This window comes from Erythranthe guttata, chromosome 11 (genome assembly GCF_056151865.1).
Source record: "Erythranthe guttata isolate IM_541 chromosome 11, IM_541, whole genome shotgun sequence".
NCBI classification, from domain to species: domain Eukaryota; kingdom Viridiplantae; phylum Streptophyta; class Magnoliopsida; order Lamiales; family Phrymaceae; genus Erythranthe; species Erythranthe guttata.
The window spans coordinates 3225255-3245519 of NC_142543.1; the positions used below are offsets into that span (position 1 = coordinate 3225255).

The window sequence follows — 20265 nt, forward strand, 5'->3', positions numbered from 1 at the left end:
TTTATTTCAATCACGCTTTTAATTAAACAATAGTATGATTCATATATAAAACATATGTACATAAATATTGTAATAAACATAATATATGACATGTGAGCACGACGTTCATACTAGTTGATCATAGAAAGAAACAATATATCAAGCATATTATATCAACATATAGTATACACACTAGTATATAATAACATCAAGTTTGAACATAATATTTCATGCCATAAATTAGTTCATGTCCAACATAATGAATTGATATAAATTTTATAGCACGTAATCAATACTTGTCCATGCAATAACACAATTATGATGAATTAGTATGGTTTACGCAAATAATAATATGGATACTAATATTCCTCTTACTAAGTAACTCATACTTAATATACGAGACAAGTCTAATCGTTCATAGATAATATTAAAAACGTTAATAAGATCACGTACTCACGAATTTCATATAACATATTCGAAAATCTATCAACTGAATGGTTCCACATCAAATGAAAATTGGGAGAAAGCTAATCCCCTATCAAAACTATATGCAATTTATGCAAATAAATATTGCATTTTCATAAGAAATGTCATGTAGTACAGCACATATCATGATGTTTATAGTACACTTATTCAAATAATTAACATATATGCTATCACTTTATTGCATTTAGGATAAAAATATTTCTATTATTAATGTACATGCAACAAATTTAATGAATATTCATTAAGCATATATATTGTATATGGTTCACCATGCTTCGACATAGAAAATTAGACTATCATGCAACAATCCACCATTATATCATATAGCATTATCAATATATTGCACAAATAGATATCTTATAATTAAAAATCGTACCCGATAAATTATATGTTCGTCAATTCAAAATTTTGTGGGTAGCACCAAATCGTGTCAATATTATGGCAGTGCTGAATAATTTATTCATATCTCTTCCGTCCCAAGTCCGATTTTGTTGATTCAATATGATCCGAACAGCCAACACATTTTTCTACAACTTTTATCTTTTACGTTTTCTGAGATTCGGACTGGATCATGATCAAAATAAGCCTCGAAGTCGGAATAGGTGTGCTGTAAATTTTCACCTACAATGGAACCAGAAAAAAAAAATTAAATAATATTCATGAATCAAAAATAATATAAAACCTCATTATTGATGTTCGATTCAGTCTTCTTTCACCAAAATTTCGTGCATTGGACATTGGTGATGCGTTAATATGCGACGAGTTACATTGGTCACGAACGGTTGTATTTTTCATGAAAATGTGCATCGGCAGTTCTGCCACCCTTTCGTGTTTTCATCATAACTTCCTCGTACGATCTCCGATTGTGACGATTTAACATGTTCTGAAAAGCTAACTTGATTATCTACAACTTCTGTGAAATGTTAATTTGCCATATTCGGACTTTAACACCTTCGAAAATGGGCAAGAATGTGGACTTCATGTTCTGTCCGAAAATGAACTTTCTCCAATTGTATTTTGTAACTTCTTGATTTTTTTTTTTTTGCAGACTATCTTCTTCTCCATCTCGTTTACCAACGTGTGCAGAAAACACAATTTACTAAATCACAAAAATTTCGTCTTAAGATTGTTGTTCCCGATACATAAAACGGGTAGTGAATTTAGTAAATTGGTTGAACAAATTAATTAGTGAAAATACGGAAAGATTAGCCGAGGCGAGTTGACTCTGTCCTTAAGACGAAATTTCCCCGCAACGGTGCTAACGGATTAAATGGAAATCGTCTCCCAAGATACAACGGCAAAACTTGGAATAGGAGCACTCCAAATCCCAAGTACGACGAACTGTACTTTGTGTAGAACTTTTGGAGAGAATCTGTGAAGGGTAGGCTTAATATGTAGTAGGCTTGTTTTTGGATTGAAGTGTTGAATTTTGGGAAAGTTAGGGTCTATTTATAAGGTTCGAAAAGTAGTGTCCTTTGGAGAAAAAAAAGGTACCTTTTGTTTGAATGGTTGCACCATTTCGAGTTGAGCCAATTGGGAGTGGTTGCACCATTTCGAGTTGAGCCGAATGGTTTGCATTGGTTCGGCCGCACCAATTCAGACCAGTCAGACCAATCGAGATGGGCTTCGAGTTATAAGGGCCCAATGGGTTAAAAGCCCATGATCTAATGTTTTTGGCCCGTCCCAATAATTTGATATATATTCAGCTCAGTACTTCTCTACTTTTCCAATGTGGGATAACTCAAAATCCCACTTTCCTTATATTTTGGACTAGTAATTTTTTCATTCACCACAAAATTGGTTCTAATCCAAAATTCATTATATACTCAATTAGACCGTACAATAACATTGATAAAAAATTGTTCATGACTCAATTTTTAACCAATTTTCCCAACATCTTTTGAATAGTTCGTCGCACAATAATATAACTTATTGTAGTCGACCGACATGATTTTTGGAAGAAGCTGCGCACGTTGCGTCTACATAAATATTCCGACTAGGTTTTTCGAAAACTCAAGTCTTTTGCGTACGTCGTCGGGCCTGCGTTCGCCATTGTTTCTTTTGTTCCACGCATAATCGTAGCACTCTATAAGCATCTCCTTCTCGGTTTCCTCCGCCTCCTCCTTGCTCTTCATCTATACATACATGCATGCATGCATGCATACATACATACATACATAAATAAAAAAATATACAACTCCAAGGGACCTGGCTGTAATTAAATGAACTTACAGGGGCCCATCTGTAAACAATCGAGAATCCTCTGGAAAATACGTCGGAAACTAGTAACCCGTTACTTTCTAAATGGGCACCGTTGCGGCCATAATCCTGTAGCCGGTTCCGAATGTTTTCGGTTTGTCCGACGTAAACGGGAACCAAGATTATGATGCCGGAATGTCGTCGGAGGACGAGTGCAACGGCAAGCTCGTAAACCCCCGGCGAACAAGCGCAGTTCGGGAGGTTGTGTGTTCTGTACCTCTCCGCTCCTTCTTTCCCCATCGCATGTTCTTTCCAATCCATCGATCCTATTAAAATCTGCACGAAAAGTCGAAAATACAATTATTGAGAGAGAGAGAGAGAGAGAGAGAGAGAGAGAGAGAGAGAGAGAGAGAGAGAGAGAGAGAGAGAGAGATGGTACTTTTGCTTTTGCATGCTAACCTTCCATTCGGAGAAAGCAGAGTCATACTTTGTATGCCTACAATCTTCTCTCTTAAGTCTTCGGGCTGGGGCGGCGTCATACTTTGTGTGGCTGGAATATTCTCTTCGGGCGGAGGCGAGGGAGATGTGTGCGGTGGGGGAAGTTCTTATTGACGATGAGCCGGAGGAGTCTACCGTTGTATTAATAATGCGTGGTTTATGATGATGCAATGGCTTCTTGAATGTGAAAAGACAATTATGCCCAGTGGCGGAGCCACCCTTTGGCAAGGGTGGGCTCCAGCCCACTCTCATTATTTAAAAATTTATACTATATATTATATCTATATATAATTAGCCCCCCAAATAGTTTAATTTAGCCCACCCAAGTAATTTAGTTTAGCTTATCTATCAAAAAATTTATGTTATATTAGTTGAAGTTTATAATTTGTGGTTATTTTATGCTATTTTATGTTAATGAATAAAAAAAAAAATCGGGGGCGCTGCCCCCGAACCCCGTCAATGTTAAGCCCACCCACCCAAGTAATTTAATATAGCTTATATTAGTTTAAGTTTATAAATTTGTAGTTATTTTGTGCTATATTTTTATGTGAATGAATCAAAAAAAAAAAAATCGGGGGCGCTGCCCCCCAACCCCCGTTAATGTTAAGCCCACCCTGTCTCGAATTCCTGGCTCCGCCACTGATTATGCCCATGATATTCAGTACTATTGAACCTTGAAATTAATGCAGCGTAGGGTATGATGATGCTAAAGTTTAGATCACCTAGGGTGGTGTAGAAAATGAACTGGGAGAGCAAAGCGGATCAGTAGTTTGACAACTTGATGATCCTGAGGTACCTGCGATCATAGAACACATAAACTAAGCCGGGGGTTGATCCGGCGGAAACCCCTCCGACGCTCAAGTCAGACGTGCTGATCATAGAAATAGTCCAGAGAATACATATTTTAGCATTGCTTGGTTAATCGGACGTACCTTAATAAAATGAGTAAAACCTCTATTTATATATCGTTTATTGGGTTGGGTTTGCTTTGTTGGGCCCAAGCCTTACTTGAAGGTGTTTGGGCCTTGGTGATATTAGTCTTCGATATTGGGCTCGTAGCCCAGTAGGTAAAGAAATTGTAGGCCCATTGGGTTGGCCCAATTAGGCATATCATTAAGCCCCCCACTCTCGAGTCGATGTGGGGGCCATGTTGTGGTGGGACTCAGATCGTGTCGAGAGTAAAAAATGTAGAAGTCGATCGTTGGCGTATGGCCTAATGGTATGCGAAAAAGCGTTGGAGCGTGTGTCGGAGGGGTGTGAATGCGCGTTGGCGCATAGCGCGATAAGGTTGTCGCGATGTAAGTTAATTGAGTCGTCGGTTTTGTCCCGCGACGATGTAGTAGCGAATTATCTCCTCGTGGGAGTTGTCTTGTCGCGGGGTAATAGTGTTGATCGAGTTATCTCCTCGTGGGAGTTGTCTCGCGATAATGTAGTAGCACGGATCAAGTAATCTCCTCGTGGGAGTTGTCTATGGGGTAATCGAGTTGATCGAGTTACGTCCTCGTGGAAATTGTCTCACGATAATGTAGTAGCACGGAGCTAGTATTCTCCTCGTGGGAGTTGTTATTTTTCGACATTGTCGATGTTTTGACGCGTTGCTTATATGTGTTTACATATAGCCTTGTGCGTGATGTACTTGAGGAGGGGATCAGACTCTCAAGATTTTTTTTATGGGGGTCGTGCCCTTGTTAGACCTCGTGGGTTTTAAGTATGTTTGGACCGTGGCCACGTTTTAATGAAGGACCCATCGAAAACAAGTAGATAAATTTGAGTAATCAAGCTGGCCAGGCTATATAGATTCCCATAATATTTCTAAGTGTTTCTAGGGTCGTAATCGTGCTATCTTGAGCTTGCGATTATATATTGAATTTCGGGCGAGTTGTCTCCTCATGGGAGTTGTCTCGCAACGAAGTTGTAGAAGCATTGGGTGACGCGCGACTGAGGAGCGTGCGTATCGAGGTCGCTCTGAGCGAGTTGTCTCCTCGTGGGAGTTGTTTCGCGGCGAGTCTTATTACCGAGCGAGGTAGCACTTCGTGGGAGTTGCCTTGCAACGGATTTGTAGTGCCGAGCGAGGTGGCTCCTCGTGGGAGTTATCTCGCTGTAGTTTTGAGACCAGAGAGGGTTGGCTCCTCGTGGGAGTTGCCTTGCAACGGATTTGTAGTATCGAGCGAGTTGGCTCCTCGTGGGAGTTGTCCCGCTGCGGGTTGGGGTACCGAGCGAGTTGTCTCCTCGTGGGAGTTATCTCGCTGTGGGTTCGTAGGACCGAGCGAGTTGGTTCCTCGTGGGAGTTTCCTCGCTGCGGGTCGTAGGATGGAGCGAGTGGTCTCCTCGTAGGAGTTATCCCGCTGTGGGTTCGTAGGACCGAGCGAGTTGGCTCCTCGTGGGAGTTTCCTCGCTGCGGGTCGTAGGATGGGGCGAGTGGTCTCCTCGTAGGAGTTATCTCGCTGTGGGTTCGTAGGACCGAGCGAGTTGACTCCTCGTGGGAGTTTCCTCGCTGCGGGTCGTAGGATGGAGCGAGTGGTATCCTCGTAGGAGTTATCTCGCTGTGGGTTCGTAGGACCGAGTGAGTTTGCTCCTCGTGGGAGTTATCTCGCGTGTGGGTTTGTCTCGCAAGCCCCCCACTCTCGATTCGATGTGGGAGCCTAGTCGAAAATGATACCGGATCGTGTCGAGAGTAGATCGGTATTGTGGTGTACCATTAATTGTTGGCGTGGAGAAATAATAATTTTTATTTATCCATTTGGGAGCGTGCGTGATTTGATGGGGCGCGTTGGAGAGCTCGCGCAATTTGGTGGAGCGCGTTGAAATTCTCGTGCGATTTGGTGAAGCGCGTCAAAATCTACGCGCAATTTGGTGGAGAGTATGGATAGTCGCGCGCGCTCCAATATATGAGATGAGGCCCGCTTCGGAGAACGCGCGCATAGGATCGCGCGCTCATTGGAGACGCGCGGACATAGATGTGCGCGCATTTAATGATTGAAGAGAATGATATGATGGGCATTTAATGAGGAGAGAGGTAGGAGCATGGAGGAGAGAGAAAAGACCTTGGGCAACCTTGTGCCACGCGTGATTTGCTATTGCCTTTTTCTGTTTTTTTTTTTTTTTTTATTATTGTTTTTTTAATATTTTCCGCACGGCAGACGAGGCTCGCATCAGCCAAGACGTGCGGCGCACCCACGCGCGCGTGCAGTGCACGCGCTGGCAGCTTCCCCCTTTTTTTTTTTTTTTTTTTTTTTTTTTTTTTTTGGGGTCTTGGGGCGCGCGCGGCAGGCTGGCTTGGAGGGCGCGCGCGGCAGGCTGGCTTGGAGAGCGCGCGCGCGGCGGCTTGACCGGCTCGGGGGACGAAAATGTTGTTTTTTTTTTTTTTTTTTTTTTTTTTTTTTTTTCTTCTTCTTCTGTTTTTCATCTTCTTTTCTTTTTCTTCTTCTTCTTCTTTTTTTTTATCTTCTTTTTGCTTCTTCTTTCTTCTACTCTTTTTTTTTGTTTTCTTCTTTTTTCTTCTATTTTTTCATCTTCTTCTTTTTTCTTCTTCTGTTTTTTCATCTTCTTTTTTTTTTATCTGGTTGATATTCACCTCCTTGGGGATGTTTTATTTTTTGAATAGGGATATTACCCTCGTTCCTTGAGATGGGATGTGCACCCCCTTGGGGATGTTGTATTTTTTGAGTAGGGAGATTATCCTCGTTCATTGAGATGGGATGTGCACCCCCTTGGGGATGCTCTATTTTTTTTTAGTAGGGAGATTATTCTCGTTCCTTGAGATGAGATGTGCACCCCCTTGGGGATGCTCTATTTTTTTTTAGTAGGGAGATTATCCTCGTTCCTTGAGATGGGATGTGCACCCCCTTGGGGATGAAAGGTCAGTGGATGTACCACCCTTGAGATGAGATGCCCAACTTTAGGATGGGATAGCCCCCCATTTAGGATGAAGCGATCACGAACCAATGGGGTGAGATGCCCCACCTTGGCGATATATGGTGCCCCTGATTCAGTGGCAGCACGAGTTGAATCTTCCGTGATCATACGCTGAAGGTCTTCTTCAGTTATTTGAACCGTTCGAGAAGTAAGTAGAAATTGATCATGTTGGGGACCCAGAGGGGCCTCACGAGGAGGAGCGTTGGCTCCTGCTATGACGAATGAAATATTTTGGGGGACATTGTGAACCCCCAAGGAGTCGATAACCCTTGGCAAACGAAATATTTTGGGAGCAGATGTAAGCCCCCAGGGAGTCGATAACCCTTGGCGAACGAAATATTTTGGGGGCGATGTAAGCCCCCAGGGAGTCGATAACCCTTGGCGAACGAAATATTTTGGGGGCGATGTAAGCCCCCAGGGAGTCGATAACCCTTGGCGAGCGAAATATTTTGGGGGCAGATGTAAGCCCCCAGGGAGTCGATAACCCTTGGCGAACGAAATATTTTGGGGGCGATGTAAGCCCCCAGGGAGTCGATAACCCTTGGCGAACGAAATATTTTGGGGCGATGTAAGCCCCCAGGGAGTCGATAACCCTTGGCGAGCGAAATATTTTGGGGGCAGATGTAAGCCCCCAGGGAGTCGATGGCGGTGGTGCCATAGGTGGCTCCACATGTGAAGCAGGTGCTGGTTTCGCGTTGGGAGCATTTGCTCCCATCGTGGTGATATATTGGGTCACGGCCTCTATGGCAGCGCGAGTTGAAGCTTTTGCTATCATGCGTTGAAGCGCATCCTCGGTTATTTGAACCATTCGAGGAGCAGGGAGTGGTGGATCGGCGAGTGGTGGGTCCCGAGGGGGGATCACCTGAACCTCGCGAGGCGGATCCATGGGATGTGGAGGAGGTGGCAAGCCAGAGCCTCCACGAGGTGGGAGGTCGTTAGCTGTGTCATTTTCTCTCCGAGCAGACGCCTCAGGAGGATCTTGTTGGCTACGTGATCTGGTTTGCATCGTTCCCACAGACGGCGCCAAAATGATGATGCTAAAGTTTAGATCACCTAGGGTGGTGTAGAAAATGAACTGGGAGAGCAAAGCGGATCAGTAGTTTGACAACTTGATGATCCTGAGGTACCTGCGATCATAGAACACATAAACTAAGCCGGGGGTTGATCCGGCGGAAACCCCTCCGACGCTCAAGTCAGACGTGCTGATCATAGAAATAGTCCAGAGAATACATATTTTAGCATTGCTTGGTTAATCGGACGTACCTTAATAAAATGAGTAAAACCTCTATTTATATATCGTTTATTGGGTTGGGTTTGCTTTGTTGGGCCCAAGCCTTACTTGAAGGTGTTTGGGCCTTGGTGATATTAGTCTTCGATATTGGGCTCGTAGCCCAGTAGGTAAAGAAATTGTAGGCCCATTGGGTTGGCCCAATTAGGCATATCAGGGTAGTTGCCCAAACTTGATGCGCATCATCATATTATTTATTCATGATATATAGAAAGTTCTGTGCATGGAAGAAGAAAGTTTGGAGAATGGTAATTTAGAGAGAGAAAATGGAGCGTGAGGGTTATTTTAGAGAGAGAAGTTAAAATAGAAATGGAGAACGTACGTGAGCTTGTGAATACAACCGTTCAAATTTGAGATTTTGGCGGGCTGTTAATTTCTTTCAAATACCCACTACTAACAATTACCCCCAAAAAAAGAGAGAAATAAAATATAGTAATATAATTAAATTAAACGCAACGTTAGAACACGCTCGATCGACGAGGATACTCAACGACGGAGTCGGAGTTCTAGGTGAAAGGAAAAAAAAACATTGGATTTTTTTTTCTTTCTAATTTACTCTTGATTGTATGTGTAGGTTTTAACTTGGAACTCGATTCAGATGGCTCGATGAAACTAGTCCTTTTATTTATATATATCTTTGTTTTAATGGAGTGTTATAAACTATTTTGTTTTTATTTATTTGGACGTTATGGAATTTTTTATTGAGGTAGCATGATTTTGTTGGAGTGTTTTTCGATCTATATTTGATGGTTACGATTTGATTTATAATATAAATTTTAAATTGTAAATTTTGTTGTTGATGTTGGTGAATTTTTTTTTATTTTTTTGGTATAAATAAACGGTGATATTCATTAAACATATATGGTTAATGAGATTTGAACCGTAGATTTGATTAAATAATTACTCACTAAACACACATGTATGTATGTGATTATGTGTTAATCTACTGTTCAAATCCACCAAGTGTAAATAACCAGGTACGTTTAGCATCTTATTTTCTCTTATTGAGGTTAAGGGCGGCCATGGGTGCGACAACCATGGCCCACGCCCCTAGCTCACGCGTGAACAAACCAAAAAGAAAAAATCCGGATATTTTAACTTTTTTGTATGTTTATATTATTTTAGAGATTAAATTCTGAGCGGATGAGCCGACATTTAATATAAATCGGATTCCACTAATTTTTTGACATGTGGCACTTTTAAATCTAACTCTTAATAAATCACGCTATTATAACTATTATAATTAGGATTAGAGGGGTTACGGGTTCTGTTGGGGTTTCTTTTTTTCTTTTTTTTTCAATTATTAGAATGCTAATTATATTTTAATTTAAATTATCCACTCGTCAATCATCCTATGGCATTCGATTTTCTTATTAAAACAGACCATTCGGTCTAAATTTGCACCCATTATTTTATATAATTTATAGTGTTATTCTATAAATTTAAATTAAAAATAGATGACCATTTTAGAATATAAAAATATTTATAACATTTAAATTATTTTATTCATTAATTATATACTTAAAATATCATTGCATTATATATATATATATATATATATATACAATATTATAATGGCCCTTCCAGCGAACTAGCATATTATTTAGGCTGAAATTTTGCCCACGGTCTCACAATATTCCAACCAGACCTTGGCTAAGATACGCCGATGGTCTTATATCATACATCAACATACAATCGCATACATACACATGTGAATGTGTATAAACGTGGATAATTCACTATTTAGGTCTACGCTAAAATCACAGTCGATGAAATTCACCAGATGTAAGCTCGAACAAAAAAATATTATATATAGTTTCTCTAACAATTTTTATTTATTTTATTTATTTGGGAAAAGTCTTCCATACCCATAAACATGTATGGAAAGAGAAAGTACAATAATACTTTAATCTAGAGAGAGAGAGGCACTATTTATTATTTAATTACGGAATCTATTTGTTGTTACGTGTGAATTGTGATTGTGGGCTCTTTAACGTACTAAACTTCAAACTTCGTATGTCACTTCCAGCTCTCAAAAGTTTGTTCAACTTTCGCTTTCTCCACACATCAATTTCAGCTTTCTCTAATGGCGTTTTCCCCCATTTGTCTTTCTTCTTATCATATTCAAATAATTTGTTGAGTTGAAAAAGTTTGCCCATGTAAATACAAAAAACCCACCAATCTGCAGGCTCTGCGCCATCTTAGCATCTTTTCAAGCCTACTAGCTAAACTCCACACCACCTTTTTCCTTACCCTTTTGCTTTCTGTTTCGATATCACATTTCGCACACCAACTGTTTGATAAAAGTCCCTTTCAGTTATTGACTTTTTTTCATGGCACCTTTTTCAGTCCAATCAAGTTGATTTCTTTTTCCCTGTTTCTGCATATTTATCAAGATTCTTGGCCCTGTTGATTCAACCCTTTTGGGGAAATCAAGATTCTTGATGTTTTTGAGTCTGTTTTGAGCAAGAAAAAACTGAAATCGGAACGAAGAATATCGAGTAATTTTGATGGTTTTAGAGGCTTAATTTGAGAGGGGTGGGGTGGATTTTTCTTCCACTTGAGATGAGTGTGATTAGGCAGAAAAGTTCCACTCATAGAAGCAGCTTGGATGCTGTTGTGAAGAGCAGGGTTATTGTTGCTGTTAAGGCTTCTAAAGAAATTCCGAGAACTGCTCTAAAATGGGCGCTAACAAACGTTGTTCGGAGAGGGGATTGCGTTAGGCTTGTAGTGATCATTCCAAGTCAAAGCTCAAGTAACAACATCTTCTTTTTCTGCTTTTTTAATCAATGTCAACCATCTAACCTTAAATTGATTTTAAAAGTATAACAAATGTTGCTGGTACTGTAATCATTCTTATTTTTGTAATAAAAGAATGCAATTCAGAACATTAACGTAGTATTTTTTTTTATCAGGTAAAAAACTATGGGGTTTTCCGAATTTTCATAACGATTGCACGGCTGGATACTCGAGATTCATGTCAGGAACAGTTCTCGAACAGAAGGAGTATATAACCGATATATGCAACCAAATGATACGCCAGCTCCAAGATATTTACGATCCACAAAATGTATTTTATCGATGTTTATAGTCGACTCTTTCTTTCGCACTAGTCAATTTAATAACTATTTATTCATTGCTGTTGTAGATTACTGTGAAGATGAAAGTAGTTTACGGGTCTAAAGATGGATTAGTGGCTTCCGAAGCCAAGAGAGCTCAATCACAATGGGTTGTATTGGACAAGTAAGATGCTCGATCAAATTTTTTATTTTTTATTTTGTTTATTCTTTATAAATGAATATATTCAAGATTCAAAAACTATTCGACAGAGGAATGAAAAAGGAAGGGAATATTTGCCTGGAGCAGCTCGACTGTAATGTCATAGTTGCTAAAAATTCCGAGCCCAAAGTTCTTCGGTTGAACTTGACAGAATCAAGAAACACGGAAACCGAGGTGCTTCATAGTCCAAAATCACGTCTTGAGGGCGATTTCGACCTTTTGAATACTATCAAGGTTCCGAATGTGACACCAACGACCAGCCCGGATAATAGAATATCCTCGATTTCAACCTTAGACATGTTCGCCTCTGCAACATTCATGTCCGAAATCAATTGGGAACCAAAAGTGAAGCAGATTTTATTGCCACAAACATTCGGAAATTACGACTTTGGCGAATCCGAATCCGAATCTGAATCTGAGTCAAACAGTGATAATCGAAGCTCTCTTTCGACAAGTATGTCTTCACAGCATTGGATGGAAGACATTCTGAGTTCGGCTGACGAAGGTCTAAATAGATCCAGCAGTAAAGGACAACAACCTAGTACAAATCAAGATTCTTGCAAGAATATGAGACAAATGATATCACTAAACAAAAAAGCACCCACGGATTCCCCTCCGCTCTGTTCGCTATGTCAGCACAAAACACCATACTTCGGAAAACCCCCTAGGCTGTTCTCGTACGCTGAGCTGGCACGAGCCACGAATGGATTTTCGGAGGCTAATTTTTTGGCCGAAGGTGGATATGGTTCTGTACACCGTGGGGTCTTATCAAACAGTCAAGTGATAGCTGTGAAGCAACATAAATTAGCTAGCAGTCAAGGCGACCGTGAGTTCTGCTCGGAAGTACAAATGCTGAGCTGCGCACAGCATCGAAATGTCGTAATGCTGATTGGATATTGCGTGGAGGATGGAAGAAGATTGCTCGTTTACGAATATATATGCAATGGATCTTTAGATTCACATCTATATGGTACCTTCTTTTTTTCTTTTTCTTTTTTTCTCTGATACTAAATGTGCACTTCCAATCAAGAATGTTTATATAATTATTATTATGATTTTAAATTTAAATTGTAGGGTGTAATAAGAATCGACTGGATTGGGATGCACGTAGAAAAATTGCAATAGGAGCTGCTCGAGGATTGAGATACCTACACGAGGAGTGTAGAGTGGGATGTATAGTGCATCGAGATATGAGGCCTAACAACATTCTCCTCACACATGATTTCGAGCCATTAGTATGTCATCACCTATTAATTTTATTTAATTATATCTATTAAGTATGATCTTCTAATTCATTTTTTCCGTTCTTTTATTATATATAAAAAAAGGTTGGAGATTTCGGATTAGCAAGGCTACAACCGGACGGACATTCGGGTGCTGAGTCGAGAATAATCGGAGCATTTGGGTATTTAGCACCGGAATATGCTCAAACTGGCCAGGTCAGCGAAAAAGCTGATGTGTACTCTTTTGGTGTGGTGTTGGTGGAGCTTTTCACGGGTAGGAAAGCAGTGGATATAAACCGGCCCAAGGGAGAGCAGTGCCTCACTGAGTGGGTACGATTTAAAAAAAATTATTTAAATTAAAAATAAATATCGAACCTACTACTTAATGTGTAACTCTAAGTCCTCGTTTGGTTGGTAAGATAAGCCATAAATATAATTAATTAAATAACCGAACTTTATTTGGTGTTCGGTTAGTCCAATAACTTCCCTGCCCGGCTCTAGGCCATGAAGTTTTTGATAAAGAATGAGCTGTAATAAGATTGCAATAATCTTATATGATCTTATCTAATCCCGTTGAGGCAACCAAACGAGGCCTAATTTTTTATTTTATTTATGTTTATTGTGGAGTAGGCACGGCCTCTGTTAGAAGAGAACTCTCTTTGGGAATACGTTGATCCGTGCTTGATGAATTGCTATTCGGAGAAAGAGGGTCGGGAAATGCTGCTTTGTGCTATGTTTTGTCTGCAACGAGATCCTCAATTAAGGCCTCGAATGTCTCAAGTAAGGCAAATAAAAAGTTGAATTTATTGTTAAGTACATTTTAAGCATGTGGAAAATGGACTGAATTAAATGACCAAATTCTTGTTTGTGAAAAAAAACTATATACCACTAAGACCTCTATAAATTAATACAGTCGGGACTAGCAAAATTCTATTAATTTAGCGAAATATTATATTATCGAACTAATAATTTAGTAGGTTTTTGCTGAGTCGGGACCGGAAGAAATTATTATTTAAACGAAGTTATTAATATATCGAATATTAATTTATCGAAGTTCTACTGTATGATGCAATGTTATGTGTCTGCTGTGTGTAGGTACTTCGGATGTTGGAAGGTGATATTTTGACAAAATGAAACTTGGCATTTGGAATATTTTGCAGATGCTCAACAAAAATGGTGAAATGCACCATTTTCCATCATGTAGAGTTTAGACAATTATTATTATATTATTATTTTATATATATATATATATATATATATATATATATATATATATATATATATATATATATATATATATATATATATATATATATATATATATATATATATATATATATATATATATATATATATATATATATCTTGATTGGGATTGATTGGTGTATAGTGTAGCCTTATGAAGTATAGAAAATATGGATTGCTATTGTTTGAATTGAGTTGTTTGAGAAGAAAATTTCAAACCTATACCTCTCGTTTTTAGTTATTTTTTGAGCTGTTGCGGTAAATTTCAAACCAATTTTTCATTTGGAGTCATTTCAATTCCTGCTCACTCGAACCCGTTTTAAATTCATTCATTTCTCTTCAAAACCAAAAAAATCAATTCATTTCAAAAATTTAAATCTAGGTGCAACCTAAAAGTCCAACGTCACCATAATCAAAACATGTATGGTAAGTTGGTGCAAGGTCGTAGGATCGAGTACTGTCGACCGCAGTTTGAAAATTTCAACTCAAATGAGATTTAGTTCCTTATGGCCACCAAACCTGGATCTATTACCATAACATGTCGTCAAGTCACCATAATTTATATTCTCCATCAAAATCAGTCGGACCAATGAATGGGGGCCTGGGGGCGAGGCGGCTGAACATGTATGGAGCCTCAATTTTTTATTTACTAACAATTAACTCATTTGACTAATGAAATATAATGAAAAAGAATATGAAAGTGAAGAGCAATTTTACACTTTAAAACTCTTAATTAGTTGAAAAATGAAGCATTGAAGACGATAATAATGAAAAAGGTTATTTTAGTCTTTTTTCTAAGATGGGCAAATTCCAATTCCCCAATTCGAAAGGTTACATTTATCCGTGTACTCGGCCCAATTAAATTGAAGCCCAGCCCGATAATTTGCATTTGTTTTAGATTAGAAATTCGCGTGTTTCCTCGTTGATGATGATCCAAAGCCCGATTCTTCTCAAAACCTCCTGCAGCCAAATCACCACCGCTAGGCACGGCATCGGCGCCGGCAATCACGGTGTCTCTATCGACCAACGAAAGGTAATTTGTTTTCTCTCTCTTCACTCTTTCATCAATAGCTTCTCTTCAGTTTTCGTTTCAATTTTACCAGCAAAATCAATTTTTACTTTTTTTAAATTAAAAAACAAAATTGCTCGACTTTTACTTTTTGTTGAATTTCATGATTGGATTATCTGTTCGTCACCTGCGAGTTTCGGATTCTGATTTTGTTGTAATAAACCTTTTTGAAATTTTGCGGACTGTAAGGAAGTGAATTTTACTGCTGTATTTTCTGCCATAGAATTGACCTCCATTCACTTCCTCAATCCCATACCAAACTCAAGGCTTCGTCACGTGCCAAACAATCCGATCCACCTTATCAAGCACGTGGCTCGAAATTTAGTTAGATGGAGAATACGTATTCTGGATCTTTTAAGTATCGAATTTACGAGTGATTAGTCTTGATTTTGGTTGCTATATGTAGCTCTAGTGTGTTGTCTGGGCACGGACACGTTTTAGATCTCGAGCAAGTGCTTTGTTTTCGTGTTCAAGATTGGCACGGAAAATGGATGCTTATGATGCAATTACAGATATCTCGATGTATTTGAATTTTTCATAAATAGTAATCATTAAGGTTCATAAATAGTAATCATTAAGGTCTCGTTTGGTTGGGGAAATTAGTCATGATTAAGTTTAACTAAATAATTGGACTTTGTTCGATGTTTTGTATTCCCAATAACTTGTCCGGTCGACCCGCTAATATTATGTTATCATGTCTTATCTTGCCTTCTAGGCATGTTTTTATATTGGATCGTCGAAAGTCTTTTATTAAATTATTTAATCTTATCTTAGCAACCAAACGAGGCCTAAAAGAATTGATAATTAGTTTCTGCATGCCAACTGCAATATAAGGAAGATGCACCTTTATTAATTAGCTCTACTTAGAACAAAAGGGTTGGGAGAAACGAAATGCTGCATGTCCGTTCATGATTACACTTGTTTGTTTGCTGTTTTTGGTAATAATTTTTTTATTTTCATCGTACAATGAATAAAAACCACTGTAGTTTTTAGAACGTGTCGCCTGTCATTGTTGAAGTTACGATGTTTTGCAGCAATTTGTTTCTTGATCAATTTTAAGAAGAATATTCGGTAAACAAAAAAAACGACATTTAGTATTCTTGGTCTGTGTAATAACGGGCAAGGCTACTCATTGAAGAAATGTGTTGAATTAGACTCTCTAAAGTAAAAATATCCCATCAGTTTATCTTGGATTGTAATTTACACGTCTCGTTGTTGCTTGATAGTTTTTGGTAAAAAGTAAATTTTCAACTTAGTGTAGGTCTTTTGTATCTGTGTGTTGATTTAGTTGTTATTGAAATAAATAAATTAATGAGCTATTAGTCGAGCAATTTCTGTTAATCTAAAACCCTTTCAATTTTATGCAACAGACATGAATCCACAAGATCATTGATTTCTATTGTAGAAGATTGTCGTGCTGTTATGTGCGTAAGGAACTATTATAATTAATGGAGTTGGCAGATCTTACGGTTATCCAGAACGATAGGGTTCGGGTGAAGAGGAAAACCTTAGAGGCGGTGCTTCAGCAATGCCAGCAGGCTCTCGAACAACTTGCCTCTGGCTGCAATGACGATGAAGATGATGATGATGAAAATGTTGATGGCGAACTTGATGTTCCGGAAGATTCTGCGGGGCCCTCCTCTGTTCCTGCCAGTTGTGATACTGATACATCCGAGGTGAAGGTTTTGCTCACTTTTCTTATGGGTTTTATGTTCTCTTTGTGGTATTGTATATTATATTTAATTTATCTTTCGAAATGCTTCCAGATATTTACGAGATTAGACAATTTGCTTTTGATTGCTTTGCTATTAGTCGGCATGTGAGCTCATTCATTGGTGTTATGAGGTCGAGTTCAAGAATATAGCCTCGATTATGTTCATAATAGTTCTTGCAAAAAACATTTCCCTGAAGAAAGGGATGAAACAAAGTTCAGACATATATCTTCGCACATTCTAAATCTCATTTGCTTTGCCTTTCTGCAGTTTTACGACCTTTTGAAATCGAGAGTTGAAGGTCCCGATTTCCTCAAGAAACTTGAAGATGCCCAGGCATCTCTTCCAGAAAACATTGCTGGTATGACACTTCAAAAACTACTGCTACATTTACAGTTTATTAATATCCGACTCTTTTTTTTTTCTTAAAAAGGGAAAAAAAAAGAAAAGCGATGAGAGAAAGGACTCTCTCGCGTATTAAATGCAAACTTATATTATTTGCATTACCTAATGATGCAGAAGAAGGCAGTTCTTGGGACATGATCAGTGAGAATGACCTTTGGGAAGGCGGAAACGTAGAGGCGGACCCAGACGATTATGTTTTAGTCGGCGAAGAAGATATAATGGATGGCATTGCTTCTTTCATGGCTGCATACTTGTTATCCCTTAAACAGACTAAGGTGCCGATGATTTTAACCTTGTTAAATTATATACGTGCACTATGTGCTCCCCCCACATTGCTTTGCTATAATCATTCATTGACGAGTTATTGACTTCCAACTGTATAAACGTTCACTTTTACTGAGATATTTGTCAATTTTTTATTTTGCAGGATTTGACACCAAACCAACTTCAAGCAGGCAAGTAGTCACATTTTACAACTTCGCATCATATTTTGAAATATCTAATCTGTTTGTTGATTTCCGACTTATGATCTCCACTGCGCATTTTAATCCTGGATAAAATATTTAAGGGCCATAAATTTATTCCCAATTTTCATTTCAGCTCTGAGCAAGACATTCTCTATGAAGAAGAAGAAGGGTAAGCTTCAGAAAGCTTGGGATGGAAGCAAAGTAATTTACAACGTAGCTTCTTGGGGAGCTACAGCCATTGGGTGAGCTTTCTTAAACCTAATTCTCACATTACAATTTATTTATTTATTTATTAATAATTATTTATTGCCTTGTTTAATGGTGTTTGTATGGAACAGAATATATCAGAATCCCGCCCTTTTTAGAGCTGCCTCGACGGCGTTTTGGACTTCGTGCCATGTTATCTCTAAGCTCTTTTAAGCTCCATTTCTGCTTCTTCAGGCCAAAAAAAAAAAAAAAAAGCAAAACCCACGTCTTCTGTTTATATGCTTCTGTTATATATATCTATTTATATATATTATTGCATCTGTTTGTGCTATATTTAATTTATTTTTTAAGTTTTTCCGACGTGTAAATAATATTTATTTTTTTCAGTTGTCTGTACGTGTAACACGTGTATGCCTTCTCCACCTGGCGATTCTATTCAAGTTATATTTTCTCCTGACTTAGATATTTTTTTTTTTTGGCCCCTTTATTAGTGAATTCGCGACCATAATTATACGTCCAATAAACTCCGTTCTCGTGCAATAACCTGTAAATTGTACAGGAGAGTTATAGAACCCGCATTATTGCGTATCTATATACGCATAGTATCCATTTTTTATTGGATCTTCAAGATGTGTGTACTCCTTAATTCTTGAAAGTGTATTATTGACTTATTGTGATAATTATTGATCAAGTAGCTTTAATTTGTGATAACCCCTTTTTTTTTAATTCTCCTGTTTCTTCCTTTGGCTCTTTATAGAGAGAGAGAGAGAGAGAGATTGATTAATGGTATCTTCAGTAAAGATCCAATTGCTGGAAAACTTATCCAACATAAAACAATATCCATCCAATCATAATGTGTGCAAACATTATTTCCATAATCCCCACTTGCATATATACATACATATATATGTTCCCTACTACATATTTTTTTATATATTATATATCAACATACATAGTTAGTTGATATATACCAGTATTAGCCATCTCTCTCTCTCTCTCACACACACACATAACACACACTGTGTGTGGATTAATCAAAATGGGGAGGAAGTGCTCAGAATGTGGGAAGGTTGGCCACAATTCAAGAACCTGCACCACATCAGCTTCAAGATCAGGACTGGTGGCTGATGATCGTGATGATGACGTCATCATCAATGGCGGCGGAGGAGGAATAAGATTATTTGGTGTACGGATTGATGATGATGTCATCATCTCATCATCCGCTTTGTCTTCTTCATTAATCATAACTCCGATGAAGAAAAGCCTGAGGTTTGATTCCTTGCCTATAATGATCTTGACACCACCTGCTGCACCTTCCTCTTCTTCATCTTCTTCGATATACGACAACTCCGACAATAATAATAATACTTTCACCGCCGGTGGTTATCTCTCCGACGATCCGTTAATTCACCAACCTCCGGAGAGAAGAAAAGGTGTGTATTTTATACCATTATATCACTTCGTCTCTAGTTATTTTTTTACTTGTACTAAAATTACTGAAATACCCTTCGAAGTTACGAGTTCGTTGCTTCTCTTCTTTAAGATAATTTTGTTTGATTAATAATACGTGCGATTAATATGGAATATTTTGAATTTTTGATAGCTCAATTTGTACGATTTTTGTATATAATTAATTACTAGGAGTGCCGTGGACAGAAGATGAACATCGAACATTCCTAGATGGACTAGAAAAGCTAGGGAAAGGAGATTGGAGGGGCATTTCGAGAGAGTATGTGAGTACGAGGACTCCAACGCAAATTGCAAGCCATGCTCAGAAATATTTTCTCCGGCAGACGACTAAGAAGACTAAACACCGTTCTAGTCTCTTCGATATGGTAATAATTTCGATAATCTCTCTAAAGAATTAATTATATCTTTTTTTTTTCTAATTATATATAAATTGGTCGTCACTTTCACGACAGGTTGGTGCTGATAATGATCAATGTCTTTAGTCTCGGATACAGCCGATGAGTTTCGATTTTTCAAGAAAATATATGTGGGAAAATAAATCTTCACTGAATTAACTTCCCTCCTAGTGGTTTTGTTTATTTTTTTTATTTTTTATTTTATGAAATATTAATAATGTAATATGTAATTTCTTAATTTGTAAAGAATATCTAGTGGAACAATTATTTCTAATTACAAAGAAAGTTTTGTCTATCTAATGTTACAAAAATAATAAGAATAAAAACCTCATCAATATATAATCCTAAATATTCCTTAAAAAAAAAAGGGACGACTAGCAAATAAAGAAAATATATAAATTCTAAGGCTAGAAATTGATGTTGAACTT

At 38.2% G+C, this 20265-nt stretch overlaps 4 protein-coding genes across 5 annotated transcripts; 3 read left to right on the forward strand and 1 right to left on the reverse strand.

Moving 5' to 3' along the window:
• Positions 1-2385: 2385 nt before the first annotated feature.
• On the reverse strand, positions 2386-3414 carry LOC105965416 (protein EFFECTOR OF TRANSCRIPTION 2). The gene is made up of 3 exons (XM_088825545.1): positions 3124-3414; positions 2698-3000; positions 2386-2600 (listed from the first exon to the last, which is right to left on the reverse strand). Exons 1-3 carry the CDS (start codon positions 3412-3414, stop codon positions 2445-2447), a joined length of 750 nt encoding a protein of 249 aa, XP_088681671.1. The 3' UTR covers positions 2386-2444.
• Positions 3415-10407: 6993 nt separating this feature from the next.
• LOC105965543 (inactive protein kinase SELMODRAFT_444075) lies at positions 10408-14100 on the forward strand. The gene is made up of 8 exons (XM_088825455.1): positions 10408-11120; positions 11281-11435; positions 11514-11608; positions 11695-12614; positions 12719-12879; positions 12973-13197; positions 13498-13647; positions 13963-14100. The coding sequence occupies exons 1-8, from the start codon at positions 10931-10933 to the stop codon at positions 13999-14001; spliced, it is 1935 nt and encodes a 644-aa protein (XP_088681581.1). The 5' UTR covers positions 10408-10930; the 3' UTR covers positions 14002-14100.
• A 917-nt stretch (positions 14101-15017) lies between these two features.
• Positions 15018-18433, forward strand: LOC105965514 (RING finger protein). The gene is made up of 7 exons (XM_012990068.2): positions 15018-15145; positions 16552-16857; positions 17164-17254; positions 17413-17573; positions 17726-17753; positions 17899-18007; positions 18104-18433. Exons 2-7 carry the CDS (start codon positions 16630-16632, stop codon positions 18183-18185), a joined length of 699 nt encoding a protein of 232 aa, XP_012845522.2. The 5' UTR covers positions 15018-15145; positions 16552-16629; the 3' UTR covers positions 18186-18433.
• A 305-nt stretch (positions 18434-18738) lies between these two features.
• LOC105965516 (transcription factor MYBS3) lies at positions 18739-20122 on the forward strand. 2 transcript variants are annotated; one of them, XM_012990070.2, is made up of 3 exons: positions 18739-19405; positions 19614-19807; positions 19895-20122. In XM_012990070.2, exons 1-3 carry the CDS (start codon positions 19012-19014, stop codon positions 19922-19924), a joined length of 618 nt encoding a protein of 205 aa, XP_012845524.1. In that variant the 5' UTR covers positions 18739-19011; the 3' UTR covers positions 19925-20122. The 2 variants fall into 2 exon arrangements, with proteins under 2 accessions (XP_012845524.1, XP_088681773.1); XM_088825647.1 differs by having other exon boundaries at positions 18884-19405; positions 19629-19807.
• The last annotated feature ends 143 nt before the right edge of the window (positions 20123-20265 follow it).